At 49.2% G+C, this 27,117-nt stretch overlaps 1 protein-coding gene across 2 annotated transcripts in view; it reads left to right on the top strand.

The window, feature by feature from the left end:
* KDSR (3-ketodihydrosphingosine reductase) overlaps positions 1-19,469 on the top strand; it is a 42,112-nt gene extending 22,643 nt beyond the window's left edge. For both annotated transcript variants that reach the window (XM_061400382.1, XM_061400381.1), the window contains 4 exons: positions 4,169-4,252; positions 7,144-7,227; positions 10,923-11,024; positions 15,390-19,469. In XM_061400382.1, the coding sequence (XP_061256366.1) occupies positions 4,169-4,252; positions 7,144-7,227; positions 10,923-11,024; positions 15,390-15,509 (390 nt within the window). In that variant the 3' untranslated portion in view covers positions 15,510-19,469. The remainder of the gene's footprint in view (positions 1-4,168; positions 4,253-7,143; positions 7,228-10,922; positions 11,025-15,389) is intronic.
* Positions 19,470-27,117: the final 7,648 nt, after the last annotated feature.

Below are 27,117 nucleotides of genomic sequence, written 5' to 3'. Positions count from 1 at the left end.
GACTGAGGCCAGGTGGAAGGGAGGAAATGATGGTAGGGTGGGACCAGGCAGACCTTGGAGGGGAGAGAGGAGTTGGTCAGCAGGACCAGGGAGATGCAGACAGTGGCTAACGGTCTGCAACAGAGAATCAGTGCGGTCCTGGCTTAAATTTTTCGCAGAAGTGGTCCTGAGGGGTCAGCACTGTCTTAGCAAGAACCAGTGAGGCCACAGCACCCGCGTTTCCTTTCCTGCCGGGGTCGGGGGGTTGATGTGTCCCCTACACGTGCACCTTCAAGCCGTGAACTTTCAGAGACGCAAACGTGCCTTTGGTGCGTCTGGTCCGCACGTCGTGAGCGAGGCTGTCCCTGGCCCTCTGTCCCCTCCTGCTGATGATCCTTCAGCTCTGCCGTCTCCTGCCCCTTCTCCCCCATCCAGTCAGAGACGCTCCTTGCGGTTCACACGGTGCCAGCCCCTGTAAGCCAGCTGTTGTACTGCACTTCAGTACTTTTCAAGGTACTGTACTGTTAGATTTAAAGTGTTTTATTTTTTTATGTATAATTTTTGAAAACTATTATATACCTATTACAGTACAGCACTGCATAGCCGATTGTGTTGGTTGGGTACCTGGGCTAACATCGTGGGACTTAGGAACAAATTGCATTTAAGCGAACTCGCTTAGAGCGCAGCTCATCCGTATGTAGGGGACTTACTGTAGTTAATTAAATCAAGGTGCAGTGTTAATTTTGGGGGGCTTCCCTGGTGGATCCAACCAGTCCATTCTGAAGGAGATCAGCCCTGGGATTTCTTTGGAAGGAATGATGCTGAAGCTGAAACTCCAGTACTTTGGCCACCTCATGCGAAGAGTTGACTCATTGGAAAAGACTCTGATGCTGGGAGGGATTGGGGGCAGGAGGAGAAGGGGATGACAGAGGATGAGATGGCTGGATGGCATCACTGACTCGATGGACGTGAGTCTGAGTGAACTCCGGGAGTTGGTGATGGACAGGGAGGCCTGGTGTGCTGCAATTCATGGGGTTGCAAAGAGTCGGACACGACTGAGCGACTGATCTGATCTGATCCCTGGTGGCTCAGATGGTAAAGAATCTGCCTGCAGTGCAGGACATCACCTCCAGCACAGGAGACCTGGGTTTGATCCTGGATCGGGAAGATCCCTTGGAGGAGGAGATGGCTACCGTCTCCAGTGTTCTTGCCTGGAGAATCCCATGGACAGCAGAGCCTGGTGGGCTACAGTCCAGGGGTTCGCAAAGAGTCGGACACGACTGAGTGACTAAACCACAACCAGAGTTAGTTTATTTAGATTTTAACAGACTATTTAACCAGGAGTTTCCAGTGCCTGTAAGCTCCATGAGGGCGTAGAAACCATGCAGCAAGTATCTGCTGGGTTGTTGCTGTTGTTCAGTCGCTCAGTTGTGTCCAGCTCTTGCGACCCCACTGTCTCGATGCGCCAGGGTCTCTTGTCCTCCATGGTCTCCTGGAGTTTGCTCACCGACTCACGTCCATTGAGTCAGTGATGCTATCTAACTGTCTCACTTTCATTTGTTGGATAAATAGATACAATGGGGACTTCCCTGGTGGCCCAGTGGCTAAGACTCAGAGCTCCCAGTGTAGGGGAAAGTGTGTTTGTCTCTCAGTCGGGTCCGACTCTTTGCAACCCCACGGACCCTAGCCCGCCAGGCTCCTCTGCCCATGGGACTTTCCAGGCAAGAACACTAGAGTGAGTCGCCATTCCCTTCTCCAGGGGATCTTCCCAACCAAGTGACCAAACCCAGGTCTCCTGCATTGCTGCTGCTGCTGCTGCTGCTGCTGCTGCGTCGCTTCAGTCGTGTCCGACTCTGTGTGACCCCATAGACGGCAGCCCACCAGGCTCCCCCCATCCCTGGGATTCTCCAGGCAAGAACACTGGAGTGGGTTGCCATTTCCTTCTCCAATGAATGAAAGTGAAAAGTGAACGTGAAGTCACTCAGTCGTGTCTGACTCTTAACGACCCCACGGACGGCAGCCTACCAGACTCCTCCATCCATGGATTTTCCAGGCAAGAGTACTGGAGTGGGGTGCCATTGCCTTCTCCGCTCCTGCATTGCAGGCGGATTCTTTACTGTCTGAGTCCCCATGGAAGCCCTGAGATTTGGCACAGCCAAATAAATAAACAGACATTAGAATAAATAAATACAGTGGTTAAGTTCGTAGCCACTGGAGGTATCCAGCCATAGGCTGAGAGGATTATCTGGCTCCAGGATTATACCGAGGATACCAGTACTCAGAAAGGGGTTGGACTGGTTTCTCCCAACCCCACCCCTGGGAAAAAGCTGTTCTGAAAAGCGGTAAGCTCTTTTGGCAGCTCAACCATAACCTTGAGTTGGAGAAACACTGCTCTGACATCCTGCCATGGAGCTTACAGCCCCACCGTCCTGGCCCGTCGTGGGGGACAGGAGCACTATCTCTGCAGCGGCCATGTCCGAGCCGCCAGCTTCAGGCTTCGGGTGGGCTGTCTGATTCCCGCTTACTGACTTTTGTGTTTTAATGGCAGTGGTGTTTTCTCCTGTCTGTGCCCAGCGAAGGGCAAGGCCGTGGGAGGCACTTTCTAAAGTCGCTATCATGAAAACAAGTGGAAGAGAAATTGCTTGCTCATCAGCCTCCCTGCCTGGCCCGAGTCCAGAGCCGTTATGAGCTGGGCCTTGGGGCTGCCCACCCCGTGACGCTGAGCCAGTGTGTCTCACGCCTGGGGGTCCGGGGCCCAGCCGGTGGGGACCGCGTCCCTTGCTACTGCCCCTCCCAGGCTGAGGGCTTCAGCTCCCCTGCCCCTGCAGCTCCTTCCTCGGCCTCCAGGACTGCATCTCGAAGGGAAGCGGGGAGAAAAGGCTGGATGTTAGACAGGACCCCAGAGTGCTCCGAGGTGTCACGTGACTCACCTGTGGGCCTCCTTGAAACGCGCAGGGCCTCCCACAGGTCCAGTGCCTGTCTGGGTCCCCTTGGTGTTCCCGTGGGACTCAGCAGTGAGCCAGGAGCAAGCAGAGTCGTGGCCAAGGTTCCGAAGGTTTGAATCACCCCGCTTAGCATCACTGAGCCGCAGGGGTGTGCAGCAGGGGTCCATGGGGCGCTGTGTCCCAGCCGGGCGGCAGGACGACCTTAGGGGTCATCGGTGTGTTCTGAGTGGAGAGATTCCAGGGGGGAGACGCGTTAGAGAGGGAACCAAGCCTGGGATCCTGTTCAAGGTTGGGCAGGGGTGCCGGAAGAGGAGCTGGGAAGGAGTTTCCGCGTTTAGATGCGGGTGAGGTGGTCCTGGTCTGACCTGGGGAAAGCCCCGAGGAGCACCATGTTTGCTGAAGAGGAGAGCCCTGAGCCCTCCCTGGTGCTGGGGACTCCTGGGCCAGCAGACTCTCGGGATGGGGTCACTCTCCACCCGGCTCTGGGGCAGAGGGGAGGGGTTTGAATGGTCTCAGCCTGTATCGTAGGTGAGATGAGCAGAGCAGCAGTTTGAGAAGCACCGTGAAGGAGAGCAGCTTTGCAGCCAGATGGCCGAGGGACAGACTTGCCCGTGGCCGTGGCTGCCGTGCTGAGTGCTTGGGGTGGGGGTCGGGGTTTGGGGACCAGCAGGCTTCCTTTTAGCACCGTTTGCTGTCCTCACGGCAGCTTCCAGGCCCTGGTCAGTGGGAGCGAAAGAACCTTAGAAGGAGGCTAGCGAACCTCTGTAGCTCAGGGCCAGCTGATTTCTGGAATAGAGGCTCGGGTGAGCTCTTTAACTTTATTTCTAAATGATCTTCAGGGCCAAGAGTTTCCTGATTCAGCCAGTGGTAGGGGCTTCTCTGGTGTCTCAGCAGGGAAAGAACCCGCCTACAATGCAGGAGACACCAGAGATACAGGTTCTATCCCTGGGTCAGAAAGATCCCCTGGAGAAGGAAATGGCAACCCCCTCCCGTACTCTTGCCTGGAGAATCCCACGGACAGAGGAGCCTGGCAGGACTGCAGTCCACGGGGTCGCAAGGGGTCAGCATGACTGCACACATACACACCGCTCCTCTACAGAACCAGCCTGTTGGTCTCACTACCTTTTGAGAAAATCAGGGCCACGTGCGGAATGTCTGCCTGGCAGCCAGTGTGGGTTGATAAGGGAGGGTGCGAAAGTGTGTCTTGTTTTACTAAAGTTCCTGATGTTGTCTCTGAAACGCAGGTGAAGCCTTACAATGTGTATGTCACAGTTGCCTACCCACCAGACACAGACACCCCTGGGTTTGCAAAAGAAAACCAAACCAAGGTGAGTATGCCTCTCTGTGCCCCGTTTCTAGTCTTGAACGTTGGAAACCCCTTTTCCTGTTTTCTGTCTTTCCGCCTTTCAGCTTGCAGGCATTTTCGTCAGAAAATTGAGCTTCTTTCAACTTACGTGCTTGCAAGAGGCCTCAGAACTTTCTGGAACTTTGATTTGAAATCTTGGGGGCTATAGCCCTATTTTCTTTGTTACTTTTTGGCAGTGCCACACAGTTTGTGGGAATCTTAGTTCCCAAACTAGGGATTGAACCCAGGCCCCCGCCGTGGAAGCGTTGAGTCCTACCCACTGGACCAGGAGGAAAGTCCTGGTTTGACCCTGTTTTCAAAGGCCGTTATTGCTAAGTCTTCAGGCTTGACGTAATGAATACAGCGCTTTCTTTCTGATGGAGAGTGTGGCTTGTAGTTTTAACTAACAAGTTAATAGTCTTCGGCTTCCCTGGTGACACCAGTGGTAAGAACTGGCCTGCCGATGCAGGAGACCTAAGAGACACGGGTTCAATCCCTGGGTGGGGGAGAATTCCATGGACAGAGGAGCCTGGCGGGCTACAGTCCACAGGGTCACCAAGAGTCCGACATGACTTACTGACTTAGCATGACACATAATACTCTTTACTGATAATATTTTCTCCTCTGGACTTAATTTCATTTAAGGACTTGAAGTGGTTGTTAATCCATTGTCTCTGCCTGGAGGTCTAATGGGCGCCTCAGATGTAACATTTCAAAACGGCACTTTAATTCCCTCTCGTTCCTGCTTAGGATTTTCCATCTCATTTCTGGTGCCCACCATTCCCACAGCTGCTCAGGCTGGAAACCCTGAAGCCAGCCTCGATGCCTCCTCTCACACCACCCTGGGCTCTGCTCTCAGGACCTATCCCCAGTCTGACCTTTTTTTTTAAACTGCAGATGTCACTACCATCCCAGCAGTGTGAGTCACCGATATTTTCTCCTGAACTGTTCTAAAGGTCTTCAACTTGGCCCGCCTGCTCCTGGCTCTTGCCCCGCTGGAGTCTTTTTCGTGGCATAGCTGGTGATCCTTGTAAAGGACAGGTCAGCTCTTGTCACTCCCCTGTGCAAAAAAGCCAAAAAGCAAAACTTAAAAAAAAAAAAAATCCAAAACCACAAAAGATCAAAAACTCTTGTGCAGCATGGTCTAATAAAATGTTCCGGAATGGTGGAAATGATCTACGTCCGCAGCTCTATAATGCAGTCACATCGTGGCTGTTAAACACTTGCCATGCAGCTAGTGGGACCGAGACACGGAATGTCTCACTTTATTTAATTTGAAGTTAGAATTAAATGCCGTATGTTGGTGTTGATGGCACTCTGCGTGTGCGGCTCCCCAGGCTCCCAGCATGCTGGGAGAAGAAGCCAGGGGCCTTGAGCCGTTTGGGGCCCCGTCTAGGCCTCGGCCACCCGCCCTCCACGATTTCTCCTCTTCCAGGCCTCCCGCGCCGGGGCTCCGTCCGCCCCCTGCGCCTGCCGGCCGACCCCACGTGTGGGCTGCACTCTGGCCACCCTCTCTCCGGGTGTCCGAGTGGATCTTCCTCCTGTGCTTCTTTTCATCTCCGTGTGGCTGTCATCCTGGAGAGGACTCCCCTGACGTGCTGTGTCTTAGCGTCCCTCCCGCGGGACGCTCACCATCCTCCGCCCTGGCCTTATTCTCCGCTGTGTTTTCCCGCCTCTGGACTTAAACAGTAATACAGTGACTGTCAGTCATCCCGAGCTGAAAGCAGGCTCTGTGCTTTGCTCGTGTGAACCTGCCTTGACACGTAGTAGGCACTCTCTGAGCAAGCAAAGGGGGGAAGAAGGGATCAGTCCGAACTTCCCCTCTGGAACTTGTCGTTTCTGGTCTTCTTCTCTGTTGTAGTGATTCTCACTAAGTGTGAATCTGCACCTCATCAAAACTGGCACTGACGCCCCATGGCTGTATGTTTTCAGAAAGATGTGTATGGTTTAGAAGCCTTTCCCCCTATTCATTTCTTTTTGACTCTGCTTCCTAAAATGACTACTATTTCAAAGAAATAAAGTTAACGTGAATGCCCTGTTTTAAAATAAGGGACATCTGCTAGGCAGATTTGCAACATTTGATAAGTGGTCTTCTAGGTAGAAGCCAGAGCTGACAACAGGTGGTGGTTTCCCCATGAAGATTTGATTTTGATGTTAAATTGCTTTTTGTTTTTCCTTGGCTAAGATGTTGGGCTGACTTCTGTGGGCAGATGAGCTGCAGCCTTGCTCCGTGAGCCCTGTAGAGGGCGCACAGAGCCTTTACCTCTGCCGGGGTCTGGCCACACGCGGTCGTGCCGGCCTGGGGACGCGGGAGAGTGGTGGCACCTTCCAAAGGACTTTTCTCTTAATTCAGGTTCATCAAGAAACACTTGGCTTTTATGAGCTCTCCACTTTTCTATCTTAAGGAAATATGTTCTGGTTTTTATTTTATTTTTTCAAGCCCACATGGTAAATAAAATTAATCGTTTCATACCATTTAAGGCTTAAGTTTTGAAACTTCTAACTGAAACTCCCTTCTGAAGAATTTTTGAGCACATGGGTTGCATGTTGCTCCAAAGATTTAAAAATAAAAAAGACAAAGCAGGGTCTTTTTTTTTTTCATATTTTAAATGAAGCTCTGATGGTTCTCACTGGAATTAGGACTCTTGTCCCACAGAGTAACTGGGGCACTGAGGGGCTGAATTGTACACAGTAACCAGGTAGAAACTGATCTGGAATCCAGATGGACTTAGTTCTAAAAATAGGAATCCGTTTAAAGGTAGAAAACTAGAATTATGTATAAATTAGGGGAGGAGGACTGTCAAAATTATTTACTTTTTAATGTAGTGGGTAGTAACGGTATTGATAATGTCTATTTTTTTTTCACCTTTTTAGCCTTTAGAGACACGTCTTATTTCAGAGACCACATCTGTCTGCAAACCAGAACAAGTGGCCAAACAAATTGTTAAAGACGCTGTAGTAAGTAAAACCCTTGTTCCCTTGTGAATGGTTACAGTGCTGTATTTCCAAAAAGGTATTTGTCCCAGGGTTTTTTTTCAAAATGTAAAATTACTAGCATTTGTGTGTGTGTGTACGTTAAATTCATCATATCTAATATCATAGACTGTCCTTTTCTTCCCTGGTTAATTCCATGTTAATAAGTTCTGGAAACTCGTTATATCTCTTTTTGTTTTTGAATTTTACTTTTGGTTGCACTGGGTCTCAGTTGGTGCATGCGGGCTTTCCCTGGTAGTGGCAAGCGGAGGCTCCTCTTCCTCGTGCTGCAGAGGCGTCTCACTGCGGCAGCTTCTCTGCTGAGGAGCGTGGATGCTCCAGGCGCCCTGGCTTCCGTCGCTGTGGTCCCGGCTCTGGAGTCTGGGCTCAGCAGTTGTTGGCACACCGGCTTAGTTGCTCTGCAGCACGTGGGATCGTCCCGGACCAGAGATCGAAGCTGTGGCCCCTGCACTGGCAGGCGGGTTCTTACCGGGCCACCAGGGAAGTCGCATGGTTGTGTCTCTTAATCTCAGGAGCAGGTTGAGCAGGCTGAGAGCCTTAGTTCTTTGAAAGGAAACCGAGATTTGCCTGTGATGCGTAAGCGGTTATAGACTGTGTCTGGCGTGTTGTCATCTTCCTCCTCTGCCACAGTATTTTCAGTTCTAGATATTTTTTTAGGTGTCTTACTGCCGCACTGGTTTAAGGATTTTCCTTTCCCTTTCCTGCTTCCTGGTATAATTTCCCCAAATGTTTACTAACAAGAAAGTGCTGCCCGCCCCCTCGGCCATCATCCTGGTGGCCCTCCACTTTCCAGAGTTTATTCAGAGTCCAGAACGGTCTTTCTCGAAACCAGGTACTGTTCTGTAGGATGACGTGTGGGCCACAAGCTTTTTGGCAGCGTTCCTGTTAACCCACATGCAGAAAAATACACATGTCCAGGGGACATATAAACGTACATGTAATCCTTAGGCCCACATTGGATTTAGGAAACTTGGGGATGATCCGAATGAGAAGTGTCGGCTGGCTGGACCTTGGCCTTGAAGGAACGTCCGTTGCATGTTCAGGCCGAACCCAGCAGAATACAGGAAGCCTTGAAGGCTATTAAAACAGCTGCGGACGTGGGAAGGACTTTGCCCTGATTGTGTTCAAAGGCGTAGGAAGATGGCACCAGTGGATTGGGTGGACTTTGTTTTTCCTGCTTATCTCAAGTCAAAGCAAACACACTCCATGTTTTTAATGATTCGAAGCAGCTCTTTGTATTTTGGCAGGATTCCTTTAATCTGGAGGTTCTCACGCTTCTTTCATCTCTTGAGCACTTTCCACCCTAAACTTGTCCACAGCCCCAGAGAACTTTTGGTTCCATGGCTTATCCTTATCAATATTTGCTACATCAGAAAGTGAAACTGTATCATTTAAAAAGGATTTATTCATTTAAAATGACAATGATAAATTCAGTGTATTTTACTGTAACATTTTTATAACAAAAAGTATTTTTCAAAATAAAACTTAGGGGGAAGGGGGGCATTGTTTCTCGTCCCCCAGCCTCTTTAGTGTCTGTGCTGACTGAGAGCAGCTGCCCTGTAGCTGCTCCCGCATGCCGTCTGTCAGATCATTCTGCATGAAGGGTGCGAAGCGAGGCTGGCCGTGCAAAGACTGGAAAAGGAAGGGAGACTCTGTGGGCTTTTCAGATCATTGTGGACATTCCTCTTTTTTTAATATAAAAACCTAAACTAGATGAATCGTGGTTTCTCAAAGGTTAGTCGCAATGTGAAATTGGAAATTCTAGCAGTGAACTCCGGAGAAGGCGATGGCACCCCACTTCAGTCCTCTTGCCTGGAGAATCCCAGGGACAGGGGAGCCTGGTGGGCTGCCATCTATGGGGTCGCACAGAGTCGGACACGACTGAAGCGACTTAGCAGCAGCAGCAGCAGTGAACTCTTTGTTCTCTATTCTGTGACAGCCCATCAGTCTGCCTTGCACTGTTTTGTACCCATTCATGATTTTGTAACTTTATGTATTCATCCTTGGGAAAATATGAATTCCCTGAGTTACCCCAAAAAATCGCATTCATTCATATCACTGCTGATCTTACGATAGAAGTCTTTCTGTAACTGAGAAGGTGACAGCCTCAAAATGGCAGACACACGTTCTTCCCAATTCTGGCTCAGATTTGCACACGGACTACAAAAGCTGCCCGCTTTTCGTGAAGCGACAGTCGTTCCATGCATTTCCTGCTAGGAATCTTCCATCCCCCCGTCTGGATGACCACAGATGGTCAGGCCTGGTTCTTGCTGTGGACACGGTCCGCGGAAGCAGCGGGACCCTGCCTGACCCGCGCAGCGGGCGCAGGGCTCGCCCGCGAGGCGTCCGTGCCCTCCCGCCGGCGCAGAGCGCGAGGGGGCGCCCGTGTGAGGCTCTTCGTCGTGCAGAACAGTAGGAAGACGCGTCCCCGAGTGCCAGCCGCTTCCTGTGCTGTGCAGTGGGCCCCCGTTGGTGGTCTGTTGACTCACCGTAGGGTGCGCACGTCAGTCCTGACGTCCCGGTAGGTCCCACGCCTCCTTTCTCCCGCGGTTGTCTATAGTTTGTTCCCTACACCTGTCTCTATTTCTGCTTTGTAAATACGTTCATCTGTACCATTTCTCTAGATTCCACATGGATGTGTTAATATGCGATACTTGTTTTTCTGTTTCTGGCTGAGTTTTCTGTGGGGACCTAAATGGGAAGGAGACCCAGTGGCGGAGGGGGTGTGCCTGCGTGTGACTGAGCCGCTGGCTGCACAGCAGTTGTCGTCGTGAAGCAACTATTAATCAGTTCAGTTCAGTTCAGTAGCTCGGTCGTGTCCGACAGACTCAGGTCCATTGAGTCGGTGATGCCATCCACCATCTCATCCTCTATCGTCCCCTTCTCCTCCTGCCCCCAATCCCTCCCAGCATCAGAGTCTTTTCCAATGAGTCAACTCTTCACATGAGGTGGCCAAAGTACTGGAGTTTCAGCTTTAGCATCATTCCTTCCAAAGAAATCCCAGGGCTGATCTCCTTCAGAATGGACTGGTTGGCTCTCCTTGCAGTCCAAGGGACTCTCAAGAGTCTCCTCCAACACCACAGTTCAGAAGCGTCGATTCCTCGGCGCTCAGCCTTCTTCACAGTGCATTACTCCAATTAAAAAAAAAAAAAATCAGAAAAAAGATGTCCTCCAGGGTCGAGATTGAACAAAACGATTCATTTTACTGCTTAACAAGTGCAGTTTTAAGCAAAACTGACCTTTAAAATTTTTCTTGGAGATTGAACAATTTGTTTTCTTCCTGTGTTTACTGACCATTGTAAGTGTTGGGGACAGTGGGGAGGCGCCCCCACTGTGGTCCGTGCTAACCAGACAGCGGCATTTCCCATCAGTGCTCGTGCCACGGGTGAAAATAGGCAATTAGTGTCTCAGTGTTGGCATGACTGTGATTTTGTCTTTGGGGAGGGTCTCCCGACACTCAGAGTCTGTGGCCCACATTTTGAGAAGCCTCCATCCAGCCACCCCAGCCTGCCACGGCCACGTTCATCCCCGAGCTCACGCGTGTGCCCGTGACCGTTCCTCCCCCTGACGTGGACGGACACGGGTCATCCTTTCTGGTGTGCTGAGCTGATTGCTTTCCATGATGATACCACTGCCTCTTTCCTTTCTTTCTGTTTCAGCAAGGAAATTTCAACAGTTCCATCGGATCCGACGGGTACATGCTCTCATCGCTGACCTGTGGAATGGCTCCAGTAACGTCCATCATGGAAGGGCTCCAGCAGGTGAGCCGTGCCCGAGCCTCAGGACAGACGGACACCCAGACAGACAGCCGGGCCTTTCACTGAACCTCAGTGGGCAAAGGCTGAAGGGAGACATGGCAGCTTTACCTGAGGGTGTGAAGAGTTGTTCCTGAAGTATCAGCTTTTTTCTTCCTCTACCCGGGAGAAGTAAACAGGAAATATTTTAAAGTTGTTTAGTCACTAAGTCACAGCCCGCCAGGTCCCTTTGTCTGTGGGCTTCTCCATTAACACTAGAGTGGGTCGCCATGCCCTCCCCTAGGGGATCTTCCTGACCCAGGGATGGAACCCACGTCTCCTGGGTGGCAGGCGGATTCTTTACTGTCTGAGCCACCAGGGAAGCCAGGTTAAAGATGTAACGTGAGGAATTTAGACTGGGAAGAAGTCTTCCACGTGGGGCTGCAGGTGTAGAGAGAAAGCGTCTGCTCTGCTATTAGGGTGTTAATCTGGTTTTCCTCTGAGAATGCCTCCTCTTCTGGAATTGAAAAATGGAAATCTTTGTCTTTAGGGGGTGCGCGCATGGTAAGTTGCTTCAGTCATGTCCAACTCTTTGTCCCTATGGGCTGTAGCCAGCCAGGCTCCTCTGGGATTGTCTATGGGATGTCCATGGGATTCTCCACACAGTAATACTCGAGTGGGTTGCCATTTCCTTCTCCAGGGAATCTTCCCCACCCAGGGTTCAAACATGGGTCTCTTAAGTCTCCTGCACTGGGAAGCAGGTTCTTTACCACTAGGGCCACCTGGGAATCCTGGGGAGTCTCTAGGGGTTAGAGGTGGTCTTGCCTGAAAGTCCCAGGATATCAGACCAGAAACTGTCCAGTGAGTCAGACCACAGAAGCTCAGGGAGGTAAGTCAAGGGTGCGATGCAGTCCCTGCACTCACGGCAATTACAGCTCATCCGGAAGAGACATAAAAATTAGCTGCTCCTCGATGAGCCTGCTGCTGTGTCCGCTGTTGGAGAATCAGAGGTAAGGCTGCAGCCTCTGGACGCCATGAGGCTTGCAGTCTGGTGGGAGAGACTGAGGAGACTGATGAGAGAGTGCAGCGCCGCGTGATGAGGGTTTTCACAGAGGGATCGCTCTGGAAAGACCGAGGCGGGTGACGGAGGGGAGATGGGGGCTGGGCAGCCCCTCGGGGGCGGTTTATGGCAGAGCGATGTAGCCTCATTCACCCTGGAAAGTCCCGGTGAGTCGGGTAGGGAGAGGCTTCCTTCTCGCTCTGCTTCTCCCAGGGGGAGACCCTCGGAAGCCCCGGGGCGTCCAGTGGTTGAGTCCACTGTCGCCCAGGGGCGTGCAGAGTCAACCCCTGCTCAGGGAACCGAGACCCCGCGTGCCTCGGGGTTTGGCCAACAACAACAAAAAGAGCAGTCACTAAATTTCTTTTAGATGTTTGTAGAGAATGTGAGTAGAACCCAGTGAATTCCCACAGACCTGCTCTCCACTCCCTCCAGACTCTCTGTTACAACTAATGAGCTAGTGTAGATCCATTATTACTACCCAAAGTCCACAGTTCGCCTTGGGATTTATTCATGGTGTCATCCATCCATCCTGTGAGTTCTGACGACTATAGAGTGACCCATATCCAGCATTAAAGTGTCCTACAGATAATTCACTGCCCTGAATAGTGCACTGTGCATGCTAAGTCACTTCAGTCGTGATCGACTCTTTTTGAACCTGTGGACTGTCACCTGCCAGGCTCCTCTGTCCATGGGATTATCCCAGCAAGGATGCTGGAGTGGGCTGCCATGCCCTCCTCCAGGGGATCCTCCTGACCCAGGGACCAAACCCACGTCTCTTACATCTTCTGCATTGGCAGGTGGGCTCTTTACCACTAGGGCCACTGGAAGCTCTGAATATTCCCTTGGGTCCACCTATTTCTGAAACCCTGGCAACCACTGAGGGTTTCACTGTCCTCCAGAGTTTGCCTTTTCCAGCTTCACTTTGGTTTTTACACTTTTCAAAATTATCCTTCTGCCTACTTGAGAGAATGAGGTCATTTTTGAGACTTGATATGAAAAACAGCACACCCTCATCCCATATCCCCCGTTCACCCTTCTCAGAAGCAGTCGGGCTCTGACCTTTACCTCCTTATCTCTGGAGCAGACACTTCCATGGAGGCTTTTAGCTGATTTCTTGGTTCTGGATCAGGTTGATATCCTGCTGAAGGGTGCACACGGAGCTCCCCTTTCTTACCCTTCTCTCCTTGCTCACACCTACCCCTCCCCCAACTCTTATTCTCCCTTTTTAGTGATACTGTGATTTTGGTTAGACTGCACTGAAGTAGCCATCATTAGGGCTCTTTCAATGCTGTTCACAGCTGAGCTGTGTAATACACACAACCCATTCTCCTTTCTCGTACAGTCTTTTTTATTCTTCCCTGAAATGAAAGGGTAGCTGGCCTTTTACTAGGTATTATTCATAATGATTGTGTTCATCTCCTCTTAGAAATATCAGGTACTGTGTCAGCTTCACCTTCTGGAAGGACTTCCTTGTGGAGCCTCCTGACCTGCCGTCAGGACTGGCTGCCGCCCCCGAGTCTGGCACTTGGGGGACCCCGGCCCCCCTTTGCAGTCACCCCAGGGACCCTCCACCTCTTCTCAGTGTCGGGCCCCCTGCTTCCTTGTGTCACCGGGCGTTGCCTTTCTCTGTTGATGCCCTTCTCTTTGGCTGTTTCCCTCTTCTAGTAGCTTCTTGAAAAACAGGTGCTGCTTGGGAGGCAGTGTTTGTGGTGTTTCTGCATGGCTTGTGGGGTCTTGGTTCCCTGACCAGGGATCGAACCCAGGCCCTCAGCAGTGAAAGCACGGAGTCCTAACCACTGGAGGACCAGGGAATTCCTGGGAGGCAAATTTTTTGATGCTTTGTATCTTTGAAAATGTTTCTCTTTGTAGTTTCCTGCCTTTTAAAAGTTGCATTTACAGGTGATACAGTGAGAGTCCCTTACTGGAAAGGGCAAAAATTAATGGGTATGGTTAATTGCTTTCTTAACCCTGAGACAGTAATTGCTCTTTTTCAGTTGGTTGTCTGCCCAGGTCTGGAGCGAGCTGGTGGCAGCTTGCACTAGTCATTCTCAGTGCCTGGCATAGGGACTGCCTTTTACAATCAGTACATAAACCTTAAACCAAGAAGCCTCGATTGTAGTCTGGATATTGGAGGTGCTTCTCTGAATCTTTCCTAGCTCAGAGAACCCTAAGGCTACTAAGAATCTCCATTTTGTTCTCCGTGTAGTTGCATATGTTTCAGTAACTGGACGACGATTTGTCGTCGCCTGTCTGCAGGCCCTGTGCTGTCCAGCGGCACAGAGCAGATGGCTGCTGCTGTCTCTGTTCTGCTGGTGCGTACAAAGCTCTCACTATATATCCTGATCCTTGGAGCTAGTGCATACAAAGCTTTCTATACCCTGATCCTTGGAGCTGGTGCATACGAAGCTCTTACTATATACCCTGATCTTGGAGCAGATCACAAAGCTCTGACTATATACCCTGATCTTGGAGCAGATCACAGAGCTCTCACTATATACCCTGATCCTTGGAGCAGATCACAGAGCTCTCACTATATACCCTGATCCTTGGAGCAGATCACAGAGCTCTCACTATATACCCTGATCCTTGGAGCAGATCACAGAGCTCTCACTATATACCCTGATCCTTGGAGCAGATCACAGAGTCTCACTATATATCCTGATCCTTGGAGCAGATCACAGAGTCTCACTATATATCCTGATCCTTGGAGCAGATCACAGAGCTCTGACTATATACCCTGATCCTTGGAGCAGATCACAGAGCTCTGACTATATACCCTGATCCTTGGAGCAGATCACAGAGTCTCACTATATATCCTGATCCTTGGAGCAGATCACAGAGTCTCACTATATATCCTGATCCTTGGAGCAGATCACAGAGTCTCACTATATATCCTGATCCTTGGAGCAGATCACAGAGTCTCACTATATATCCTGATCCTTGGAGCAGATCACAGAGCTCTCACTATATACCCTGATCCTTAGAGCAGATCACAGAGCTCTGACTATATACCCTGATCCTTGGAGCAGATCACAGAGCTCTCACTATATACCCTGATCCTTGGAGCAGATCACAGAGTCTCACTATATATCCTGATCCTTGGAGCAGATCACAGAGTCTCACTATATATCCTGATCCTTGGAGCAGATCACAGAGCTCTCACTATATACCCTGATCCTTGGAGCAGATCACAGAGCTCTCACTATATACCCTGATCCTTGGAGCAGATCGGAGATACGTCTTAGGGACTGTGTATCAGAGCCGTATCTGAAAGCCCCTGGATGGGAGGGTGTGCGTCCCGCCGTGTGAGCTCACAGGCCTCTGTCTCGCAGGTGGTCACCATGGGCCTCTTCCGCACGATCGCACTGTTTTACCTTGGAAGTTTCGACAGTATCGTTCGTCGCTGCATGATGCAGAAGGCGAAATTGGAAACTGTAGACAAAACTGCCTAATTCTTACCCCTTGGAAAAAGACTGTCTGAATAATTTACCAGCTTGCTGCTAAGTGGGACACAGTTTTGGGCTTGCAGACATTTATGTCTTGCTTTCTAATCTGTGAGATTGGACCAGTGATCTTCAGAAACCTGGCTGCAAGCAAGGGGATCGCCGTTCAACTCCAGACTATTATTAATACTATGCAAATACGGAGGAGACCACTTGATTCTCCGAGGTGGAGAGGTGATGGTAAGGGAACTCACAGCATGTGAGCAGGATTCCGGAATGATCATTGAAATGTTTCTTCTGTTTTTTTTCCCATTAGAAATCATGTCCAGAAATGGGTTTCTGGGACCTTTTCTTTTTTTCTCTTTTTTAACTTAGTGTGTTTTATTCCAGATGCATTTTACACATTGCCGTGGGGTATGAATGCATAATAATGTCCATGACTCACTCTGATGCTGGTGGTCACTTGTGGTTTCTTTCTCTTTGATCCCATAAAACTACGTGGGGGATGGGAGAGGACCATACCGAGGAACGAAGGAGATAAATATATTCCAGTAGGAAAAACAATGGTTTTTTGTCTTCTTTAGACTTGAATGCTTAGGGCACGTCTCATTTTTCATTCATGGAGAAAGGGAGCCTCCTAAAATATTTTCTGAAGAGAAGTAAAACCTTAGAAGCTTAAAAGTTTACAATTTCTTCAGTAGCCATAATGACCTGAAGCTCACCCATTCCATTGTAGTTTCTTATTCTTCCCATGTCTTCCTTTCCAATTTTGCTTAGACTGCTATAATATTTTTATAAAAAAAAGAAAAGAGAGACCAGTTTTTTCCCTTGACTTTAAAAATTAATTAATGAATTTATTAAAGCAAATGAAAAAGTTAGAAAGTATGACCTTTTTCTCCTCGTAGCATGTATGTAGCTTTTAAAAAAGACTGAAGGGGGACTTCGCCAGTGGTCTAGCGGTTAAGACTGCCCTTTCAATGCAGGGGCACAGGTTCGATCCCTGGTCGGGGAACTAAGATCCCACATGCCATGTGGCACAGCAAAAACACAACGCTGACAGCATATTTCAGCTTGGGGTTTTTCCTGAGATGGTCCTGTGGGTTCCCCCTTTGCTGTGTCCGTGTGGCGCCTTACACTGATAAGTGTTTGTGTTGAACCTTCCTTGCACTGCAGAGGTAGAGTCCATCTGGCCAAGGTGTATAATCATTTTAATATGCAGCTGAAGCAATACTTTTACGGACCCACCTCCTTATAAAATAAGTTAGGAAATGTACCCCCTTCCGTTTTCTGCCGGTGTTGGGGGGTGGGGGTGGGGGCTCCTGCGGAGGCGCCCTCGAGGCGGGCACGACAGGGCTGCCCGGTGTTGAAGACGCTTGTTTCTGAAATGAAATGATCGCCCTATTCTTTCCATGACTCCACTGACCTTGAGAACATCTCCTACCGCGTGTTAAGCAAGCCCAGCCGTGGTCGCTGGCACAGCGCAGGCCTGGACGCGCTGTTGCTCCCGGGACGCGGCCCGCTGTCCACTGGCGGATCCGCGGCGAGGCCGGTGAGCCGCTCCGTCAGCGGATGCGCTCTGCAGACCTGAGACCCGAGGGCGGCGCCCTCGTTGTGCCGAGCCCCGCGCTCTGGCACACGCGGTGAGCTTATGCATCTCCACATTCCAGTTCCTTTTAGTGAGAAAAGACCACTGCTTTGGAAGAGAACAGCAGCTGTACAAGAGATTAAAGATCTGAACACTGACAAACCTTTTTTACTCTTGAGTTTTTGAACTCTTTAAAATGACTTAATTTTTACAAAGTAAGATGTTTAATGGCTTTAATCCACAGTGTCTTTTTAAAAGACATGAGAATAACACATGTTCAAACACTGACAGAGATAGAAGAAATTATTATTTAATATATAAGTTGCTTGGGATGACTTCATTGCAGTCTATCGGGGTGGGTTGAACCCATAAAGTTTTCATGAATCTCTCAGCCTTTAGGAGCCATCGTCTGCAAACTCCGTTGAGTCATATCGGGCAGCTTCTAAAAGGGAGTAATGACTATATTTTCCTCATTCCCAGAAAACAGATACAAAGTAAAAGCTGGGTGTTTCTCAATTTTATTCTTTTCTCATAAGTGTTTCTTGAATGTGGGTATCTTCTACTGATGGTCTATATTAAAGTCTAGTCCAAAATGGTGCATTCTTAAATTAACTATTTTACAGTAGTTATTTCAATATACATTTCTCAAGGTATTCTCAGAGAGACTTCAGTCATTCCAGGTCACCTACTACCTGAACAAATCTAAGAGCCCCTGTTCCACAACAGGGAGATGGCCCCAACTGAGATGAAGCGCGAGCATGAGAGCAGATTCGTGGAAATTATAGCATCAGGGAATTATAGCACAAGATTCATGGAAATAGAGCATCTGTCAGAGATGGCAGAGGTCTACAGTTTTGTAAACAAAAAGGTTTGAAAACTGAGGTGTTCCTTTTTTTCTTCCTACACTTGGTGCCATAAGGCACTTGATAGCAAAACCTGACTTGAGATTCCTGTAGTTTTTATTTATGTCACACCATGGGCTGATCACTTGTCTGAAGAAGTACCAACCGTTTTGATGACAGGGATTGCCCTAGACTCTGTGGAGATGTTTTTTTATAATATCCAGCGTAGACCCCGTATTACCTTTTAAAAATGTTAAAGAAAAAAAATTTTTTTTGGATGGGTGATTGTAGACACTTAAGGAGCATCACACAGTGACCTGGCTTCATCTAAATCGTGAAACTATTACAAGGCAAATTCTACTTTTTATCTTTTTTGGCTCAATTCTTATTAAACCGTTTATTACACTGATTTCTTTTTTGCTCGGAGAGAAGAGAAAGACTGAATCAGACTGCAGATTGTTAGGGAAACTATTGGCTTTTTTTTTTTTTTAAGGATCACATTGATTCAACACTTTCTATTGTGCTCAGAAGTGGGTAAGTCTTACTTGTGACAGAAGAAGTTTAATCATAATTCTGTTGAAAGGTGGATTCTGTGTATGTGACCAACAATAGCTTATTATGTGAGTTTCAGGTCTGATGTGCCTGCCTCTACTAGGTTGGGTTGTACTATTTTATTATAATGTATTTGTGAGTATATTTATTTTAATGTTTAACGTTATTCAGCCATTGAAATTGCAAAGTATGCTCAAGGACCCTATGTCATTGAAAAAGGTATGAAAATTCTCATTTATTTTTGCCAAAACAAAGTCAAGAGTGTTGTTCTTTTCTATGTATTTAAAATTTAACTTTGACAGCTGAAAGGAGAAGAAATTAAGAATGCTGTTAGTGATGGCCCCTTTACATGAAATTGGATTTGTTTCATTATAAGTCTCTGTTTGGATCCAGTAAACCATTTATTTTTGATTCTTGGAAGTAAAAATTTGACAGACCATTTCTAATATTAAATGACAAAACCTTTTTCATAATAGTTGCTTTGATTCAAAGAATTGTATGTCTTTGTCTTTTCAGAAGAAGGTAGTCCCATAATAATTTTTTAAAAATGAATTGTATCAACATATTTAATTTTATTATATCATATTACAATTTAAATATGTCTTAACTTACTTGAGGACACTTAAGCTATTCATACTTTTTGACCTAAAATGTTTTGTATCTTTCTCATTTCCTTAACTTCTTAGTGACTCAGCGTTGAAAAATACCTACTAACCATAATCTTCCATATTCTGGACTAAATCTTGTTTAGTTCAGAGCAGTGATGGCAGATTTGTTTTTTTGAAGAGGAGAGACTAGCTATTATATTTTACACTTGCTTGAGGTGACAACTCTAAAGGCATTTTTAAACTGATGAGTGCATATGGCTATTTTGATATATAATAGAACCTGTGTTTGCTACTTTAGAAGCTTTTGTGGCAGAATTGTAACCTAATTTTCATATCTTGTATTTCTGAATCACGACAAAAAATAAATGGGGAACATGCTTTACAGATTTGAAAACGTATTTCTTAGAAATGTGCATTTTTAAAGACACATTTAAGCAAAACACCAGTCTCTTTCGTGATATTATCCTAACCTTACATCTTAAACACTTGACAAGGCTTAATTTTTATCATTTTTTAGGAAGTATTATTTTCACAGTAGATGTTTCGGCCCTTGTTTCAAATAATGTTCTGGATTTGTGTGACTCTAGTGTGGGATATATGAATAAAAGGAAGAAATATGGAATTTAAGAAAATTTCTTAGGTAATTATGTTTCATACACAAATTGATTTTCTATGCTTTAAGGCTTCATATTCCAACAAGGAAATATCTTCTAGACTCTGAAGGGCACAGAAGAGAGAGATGGGAAAGAACACGCCTTAATATTTCTCGATCCTTAAATAGAAAATTTGTGGTCACATTGACCAGAGATGCCTTGGATGGCTTGATTGGCACATTGAACCTTTCTTTCAGTTTGAGCCACTTGTATACATAAATGGCATAGGATATGCCCTCTGTAGTTTTTATGTTTGGATGTTTAAAAGGGAAATCATTTCTTGACTTCTGTCCCACTCTTGATTTTATACACCCCATTCTCATTCGGCCTGTATTTATCGAATGCCTGTGAGGAGCTTGGTATCCAGGCACTGGCAGTGTAAACAGTACTGGTGTAAACAGTCTGCCCCACCCGTGGGGATCCCATTTCTGGTGTGTCCCCCGCTCACCTCTTCATCCCTCTGAAGGCTCTGACCAGTCTTCCTGGAGAAAGAGGAACCGCTCCCCATTCCTGTCTTCAGGCTTCTGACCCTTATGCCACCATCATTTGAATGCCAAGCTCTATTCTAGGCTGGGAATGTACAGAGGAAAATATGGTCCCTGCCCTCAAATAGTTTATAATCTGGGGCAGGGGGATGCATGTCAGAAATTACATGGTGGGATTTCCCTGGTGCTCTACTGATTAAGACTCCACACTTCTGATGCAAGGGGTGCAGGTTCAATCCCGATTGGGGAACTAAGACCCCACAGTGCTGCATAGCACTGCAAAAGAAAAAAGAGAGAGTGCCCGGTGATCCGACAATACCAAGGCATCATAACTAACATTTGGAGGTGTGACCCATGCCGGTCCCTCTTGTGAGTGCTTTTCGTCTAACTCGCTTAAACCATACACTAACCCTGCCAGTGGTACCCTTATACCCCTGTGTTATCAGTGGGGCACAGGCACAGAGGTTAGGTAGCTAGACCAAGGTCACAGCAGCAAAGCGATGAAGCCTGGATCCAAACGGGCTTTCTGACTTGGAGACTCCTGGCATCCACGTGAAACCTCTTTTAGCGGCACGAGTGGAATCCCTGGACTGTCTGGGACAGGCGGGCAAGTTCACGTGGAAGGAAGAAGCGGTTCAGATCAACCTTGAGGAATGAATATGAATTTGCCACAAGAAAGCTGGGTTCCTTTCAGGGAGACAAGCATATGTGCAAGGAGAAGAGGGGAGAGACCCTGGCGTCTCCCAGAAAGCCCGTGGCGGTAACGCAGCTCCAGGAGAGGGTGAGCGGACTGGCCGGGGGGGCCGTCTCGGGGTGGGGGCCTTGGGGGGAGGTCTCGGGGGGCAGGCTTGGGCCACATCACCCCACGTGGAGGAGCTAAGGCTTCGGCCTCTGAAGACTAACTCTGAGCACAAACAGGGAATGGCTGGAATTTGTAAAGATCATGGCTCTCTGAAATTTAGGGGTGGCTGAGCCCTTGAGCTTTGGAATAAACATTCCTCAGTAGTTTGGGGGAAAAAAGTCAGATACATATTGTTATGGGTTGACTTGTGAGTCCTTAAAAGATGCTGATGTCCTCATCCTCAGAACCCCTGGATGTGATCTTACTGGGAATGGGGTCCTCACAGATATAACCAAATTAAGGTGAGGCTATTAGTGTCCTCATCCAATATGACTGGTTACCTCATGAAAATAGGAGAAAGCAGAGAAACTGGGAGAAGGCCATGGGAAGACAGTGGCATGGAGAGAAGTAGTGCAGTTGCAAGCCAAGGATTGCCAGCCTCCAACGCAAGCTAGGAAGAGGAGGAAAGATCTTTCCCTAGAGCCTTCAGAGGGAGCATGGCCCTACTGACACCTTGATTTGGGACTTTGAGGTGCCAAAACTGTGGGAGAGTAAATTTCTGCTCCAAGTCATCCAGTTAGTGGTCCTTTGTTACTGCGGCCCTAGATAACAATGGACTAACTTTGCTTTTTCTAAACGTGCTCATCGGTAGTTCATGTCTGGGAGATACTGTGTCTTGTGCTAAAGAGCATAAGAGGGGGCTTGCCTGGTGGTCCAGGCGTTAAGAATCTGCTTGCGTGTGCAGGGGACACCAGCTCGACCCCTGCTCCAGGGGGATCTCACGTGCCCCGAGGCAACTAAACCCCTGTGCCTGAACCACAGTGCTCCAGAGCCTGGGTGCTGCCACTGCTGACGCCCGAGCACCAAGAGCCTGTCTCCACGGCAAGAGGAGCCGCTGTGGCGAGAAGCCCCTGTGCGTGCAGACCTAGTCCAACAAGGAGTGAAGAGCATAGAGAATAAACGTTAGTTATTGCACATAAGAATATAAATTCTTTGCCTGTTCTCAGTACTATGGTGTTTCATGTTAATCCAACAAGAGGAGTAAGCATTTGAAAAGTATAAGTTCCTAGTCTCAGTTTATTCACTTCAAGTGCCAAGTCATTAATCTGAAAGGAAAAAAATTGCCAGGAGTGAATTTACTGTGCTTTCCTTTGTACACGTTTGCTGGCTAAATTTGCACAATACAATGATTTACCTGCACTTCACTGCCTGGTTTCAAAAGTTGTTGCTTAATTCCAAACATTTTATTGAGCTTTAGGACCCACTAAAAGTTAGCCAGGTGGGTTTCCTGGTTACATCAGGGCTTGTTGGTTTAGATCTCATAAAAGAGGTTCCTGATGAGGACACGCATGTACAGAAGAGGGAGGGGCTCTGGAGTGTAAATGAGTCAGGAAGTCTATTACTGTTACTACACTAACTAATGTGGAATTAGTATTATAACATTATCGAGCAATGTTTGCCACAAAGTATGCAAACCGTCCTAAAGCACAGGGCAGTATGTAGCATAAGCGTTTATAATGTGTAAGATACTATGTCAGTTATATCTCAGTAAAGCTGGAAACAACGTAGAAATACTCGAAATTGGAAGCTAGTCTTTTGGGTTGCTTGTCTGTGCCTGTGAGAAGTTCGTTTTAAGCAGCTCGTTTGTCGTCTTTGCGGGCTCCCTGCTTGTTTTTCCTTCCTTAGTTCAGTTTATGGATTCATTTGCACTTGTTTGCCTAACTGGTTGGGGTCATGGTTTTATTTTTAACTCTTTCATCTTACCTATTAGTTGTCAATTCCCACACAGTTAACACTATCTTTCTATTCTTGCTTTAAATAAAAATTTTAATGGTTTGGAAGAATTTGATACATACCTATATTAAATATTAGTATGTTTAGATTAGAATAATGTCCTTTTGGGTTTCATAAACTTTGGGAACATTTATATTGGTGATGAATAGACGGGGAAAAAATGGGAAAAGTGACAGATTTTATTTTCTTGGGCTCAGAAATCACTGTGGATGGTGACTTCAGCCACAAAATTAAAAGACACTTGCTCCCTGGAAGAAAAGCCATGACAAACCCAGACAGAATATTATGAAGCAGAGACATCAGTTTGCTGACAAAGGTCCATGCATTCAAAGCTATGGCTTTTCCAGTAGTCATGTATGGATGTGAGAGTTGGACTATAAAGAAAGCTGAGCACCTAAGAGTTGATGCTTTTGAACTGTGGTGTTGGAGAAGACTCTTGAGAGTCCCTTGGACTGCAAGGAGGTCCAACCAGTCCATCCTAAAGGAGATCAGTCCTGAGTGTTCGTTGGAAGGACTGGTGCTGAAGCTGAAACTCCAGTACTTTGGCACCTGATGCGAAGAGTTGACTCATTGGAAAAGATCCTGATGCTGGGAGGGATTGAGGGCCTGAGGAGAAGAGGGTGACAGAGGACGAGATGGTTAGATAGCACCTATGCTATCTAATGGACATGAGTTTGAGCAAACTCCATGAGATAGTGAAGGACAGGGAAGCCTGGTGTGCCGCAGTCCATGGGGCGGCAAAGAGTCAGCCATGACTTGGCAACTGAACAACAATATTGGTGATGAGGAGAACTTTCTGAATGATACCATTAAATATCAACCAGCAGGTGGTGAAAACTGGCAATAAAACCCTATTTGTTTGGCAGATTGGAGAATAAAGAAGGGAAGCGCAGGCCTTTGAGATGCTGGATATGCTCTCCATTCCCTGCGTCTTGTCCTTTTCTCTCCTGGTGCAAAGCTGGGAAAAGGACCAGCCGTCAGCCCTTAAAAGTGCAGGGCGTCTCGGCAAGTGAAATCCCATAGTGCCTGCATTCGAAAGGTTGTTGGAAGGCCTCTAGGTTTGTACCTAGGGCTCCTGACTCAGACTGGTGCTCCTCCGACTAGGTCACCAATACTCAGTTAATTCACACACTTCTGAGGACTGCCTGCCCTGACACTTCTGGTGGAATCTGATAAGCATGCAATCTGAATGGAGGAGTGGTTTCACTATTTTGATTGAAGGAGTACCCAGAACATTCCTAGGGAATATTTAGCCTTAGTCAAGATTAATGCAGACCTGTCCTGAGAATGTTGGATTATGATCAAGGTGCCACTTAAGTGTGGAAGAATCATCTGTGGAGTAAAGGAGAGAACGAGGCAGGCTTTCCTTCACTCGGAATGGGCTCTGTTTCCTTCTGGTCTCCCCCCTGGCAGGAGGACAGCCTGGTTCCAGCTCTGGCCTCTCGTTTCCTCACTCGCATGCTGGGTCACAAGCACTGAGGCTTTCAGTTCCTCCTAAGTAACTTCAGGAGTTAAGGCAAGTTCTGAGAAGACCCCTAACCAGGACGGGTGGCCTCAGCTTGGCTTTCCTCTGTTTCCGCGAGAACAGATCCCCAGGCCATCGCGCTTCGTCGTCACTGCTGTGGAGAAAAGGTGACGGTCCCAGCAGCTGGAAGCAGGAAGGGCCATCTTCCTTCACTCCTTGCCTGGATAAGACATTTGTACCAGGTACACATTCCTACAGGCAAGAGGTGGGCTGGCATGTTGGCTGACTGGCTTTGATAAATGAAGAAATGAAAATAATTTGCTGTGCTTATTTTACCAAAGAATGAACGTGTTGATTTTAGTCTAGGAAGGAGACCAAATACAGTGTGAGAAGGTACGCGTAGACAGGGCAGTAGTTGATCCTTGTATTTCTAAGCCCACAACAAACCAGGCTCCCGTAAGTTTTACTTGAGCCCTATCAGGTGTGAGTCGCTCAGTGATGTGTGCGCGACTCTTTGCGACCCCGTGGACTGTAGGCCGCCAGGCTCCTCTGTCCATGGAATTCTCTAGGCAAGAATACTGGAGTGGGTAACCATTCCCTTTTCCCTGGGATCTACCTGACCCAGGGATGGAACCCTGGTCTCCCTGCATTGCAGGCAGAGTCTTTACCGTCTGAGCCACCAGGGAAGCCCGATTAACTAAGCCGCCATGCTATTAGTAAACATTTTTTTCCCTGGCACTTTGTCAAAGACTTTTAGAAATAAAAATAAGCACATGCAACTTGTCTGCCCTCTGTGCTTTTTTTCTGGAGGCCATTTGTACTGATGAATTTTTAAAAATGTTTACGTATATAAAATATATATGAATGAGTATAAAAATATTAAAAATGTGTACACATACGTGTATATATAGGTTGGTGTATGTATAGATAACTCGAGAAGGTGCGGACGTCTACAACTGAGTGCTGGACAACCGGGAGGCCTTTAGAAACCCACCTGCCCTGACTGGGGCTGCGGGCCTGAAACTGCCCCGTAGGCCCCACGGCGCCTAATAACCCGGGGCCGAAATGGTTGGGAGCGAGGAAGAAAGAATCTGCCTGCAATGCAGGAGACCTGGGTTCGATCCCTGGGTCAGGGAGATCCCCTGGAGCAGGGACGGTCTTGTTGCCCGGAGAATCCCATGGACAGGGGAGCCCGCGGGCCGCAGTCCCTGGGGTCGCAGAGCCCTCCACCACCACTCGCACCGGACAGCGCTCGGCCGCCCGGGCCGTCCGTCCGCGGGCCCCGGGAGCCGCGTCTAGCCTGGGCCCGGGTGGGGTCTCCGAAGCGCGCGCTCTGCGTGGACAGCCAGGAAGCAGCTGGAAGGAAACGCGAGGCTCGGGGCTTCCCTCGCCGAGGCGCGCGCGGCGTGGCCTCTCTTCTCGGGAGGCCGGCGCCGAAGCCCCTGCTCGGGGTCAGCATCGGCCGAGTGTGGACACCCGGGGTGCGGACGCGCGCGCACTTGCAGGCGCGCGCCCGCGGCTAGAAAGGGTCCAAGCGACTCCCGGCGCCGGTTTTCTCGGTGTCCCCCGCTCCCCGCCTCTGCCCCCGGCAGCCGACCCCGGCCGCGGGCGGTTCCCCGGGCGCCCCCGGCCCCTCGCGGGCCCCGGAGACCCCGAGCGCGCGCCCGGCCGCCGCAGGCCCGAGGAGGCCCCTCGCGCGCCCACCGCGCCGCCCGCGCCCCCCACCCCGGCCGGGCGCGCGGAGCGGGCGGGGCGTCCCGGACCCCCCCATTCCCGCGGCCCCCGCCCGCAGAGCCCCCGGCGGGGCGCGCGCTCCGCGCCGGCCGCGGCGCCTTTAACCCGGCCGGGGGGGCGGCTCCGGGGAGGGCCCGTCCTTTCTTCTTTTTTTGAATGAACCGTGTGACGCACGCACAGGAAACCGGGCGGTTCGAGCGGAGAATGAAGTCAGAGGCCGGGCCCCCCGCGCCGCCCCCTTCCTCCCGCCGCCCCGCCCCGCGCCCGGTCCCCCCGCCGCCGCGAAGGTGCGGGCGCCGGGCCCCCCCGGGCGGCGTCCTCGGCCGGAGCGCGCGGCGCGGGGGCGGGGAGAGGGTGCGCGGCCCGGAGGCGGGGTGCGCCGGTGGGGTGCAGCGGAAGAGGGGTCCGGGGGGGGAGAACTTCGTAGCAGTCATCCCTTTTTAGGAAAAGAGGGGGAAAAAAAATAAAGCCCTCCCCCGCCAGCGCCGCCTCCCACCCTCGCTGCACCACACACAGCGCGGGCTCCTCGCGCTCGGCACCGCGGGGCCGGCGCGGCCAGCCTGCGTCTATCGGCAGCTCTTCGGAAAATGCATTGGCCGTTCGGAGTTTGATCCGGAGAGGATCCCCGCCCGCGTCCGCGGCTCGCCCGCCGACTCCGGCCCGGTGTTCTCTCCCCGGGGAGGCGTGAGGCGGCCCCGCGGACACAGATCCATGTGTGTGCCCGCGCGTGTGTGCGCGCGTGAAAATTGCCGAGAAGGGGAAAATCCCAGGACTTCTGCAAATACCGACTGAGAAATGGTAATTCATCCGCCGCCGCCGCTGCCTTCCGTTTGCTCGTGCTCTTGAGATCTCCGGTTGGGATTCCTACAGACTGACATTTCTGTGAAGAAGTCTAGGAATCAAACTGGAAATTCTCCTAATTTTTTGCACCCCCCTCCCCCAACTCCTGATTCATTTGGAAGTTTTCAGAGCAGCTCTAACTGGAGAGTTCTGAAGATTGAGGGAATCTTTTTGCTTTTTCATTTGTTTTCACAAAAAAGGAAACTTCACAGAGGATC

Source organism: Bos javanicus, chromosome 24 (genome assembly GCF_032452875.1).
Source record: "Bos javanicus breed banteng chromosome 24, ARS-OSU_banteng_1.0, whole genome shotgun sequence".
Classification (NCBI taxonomy): Eukaryota; Metazoa; Chordata; class Mammalia; order Artiodactyla; family Bovidae; genus Bos; species Bos javanicus.
This window is presented reverse-complemented; position numbering and strand designations above follow the sequence as displayed.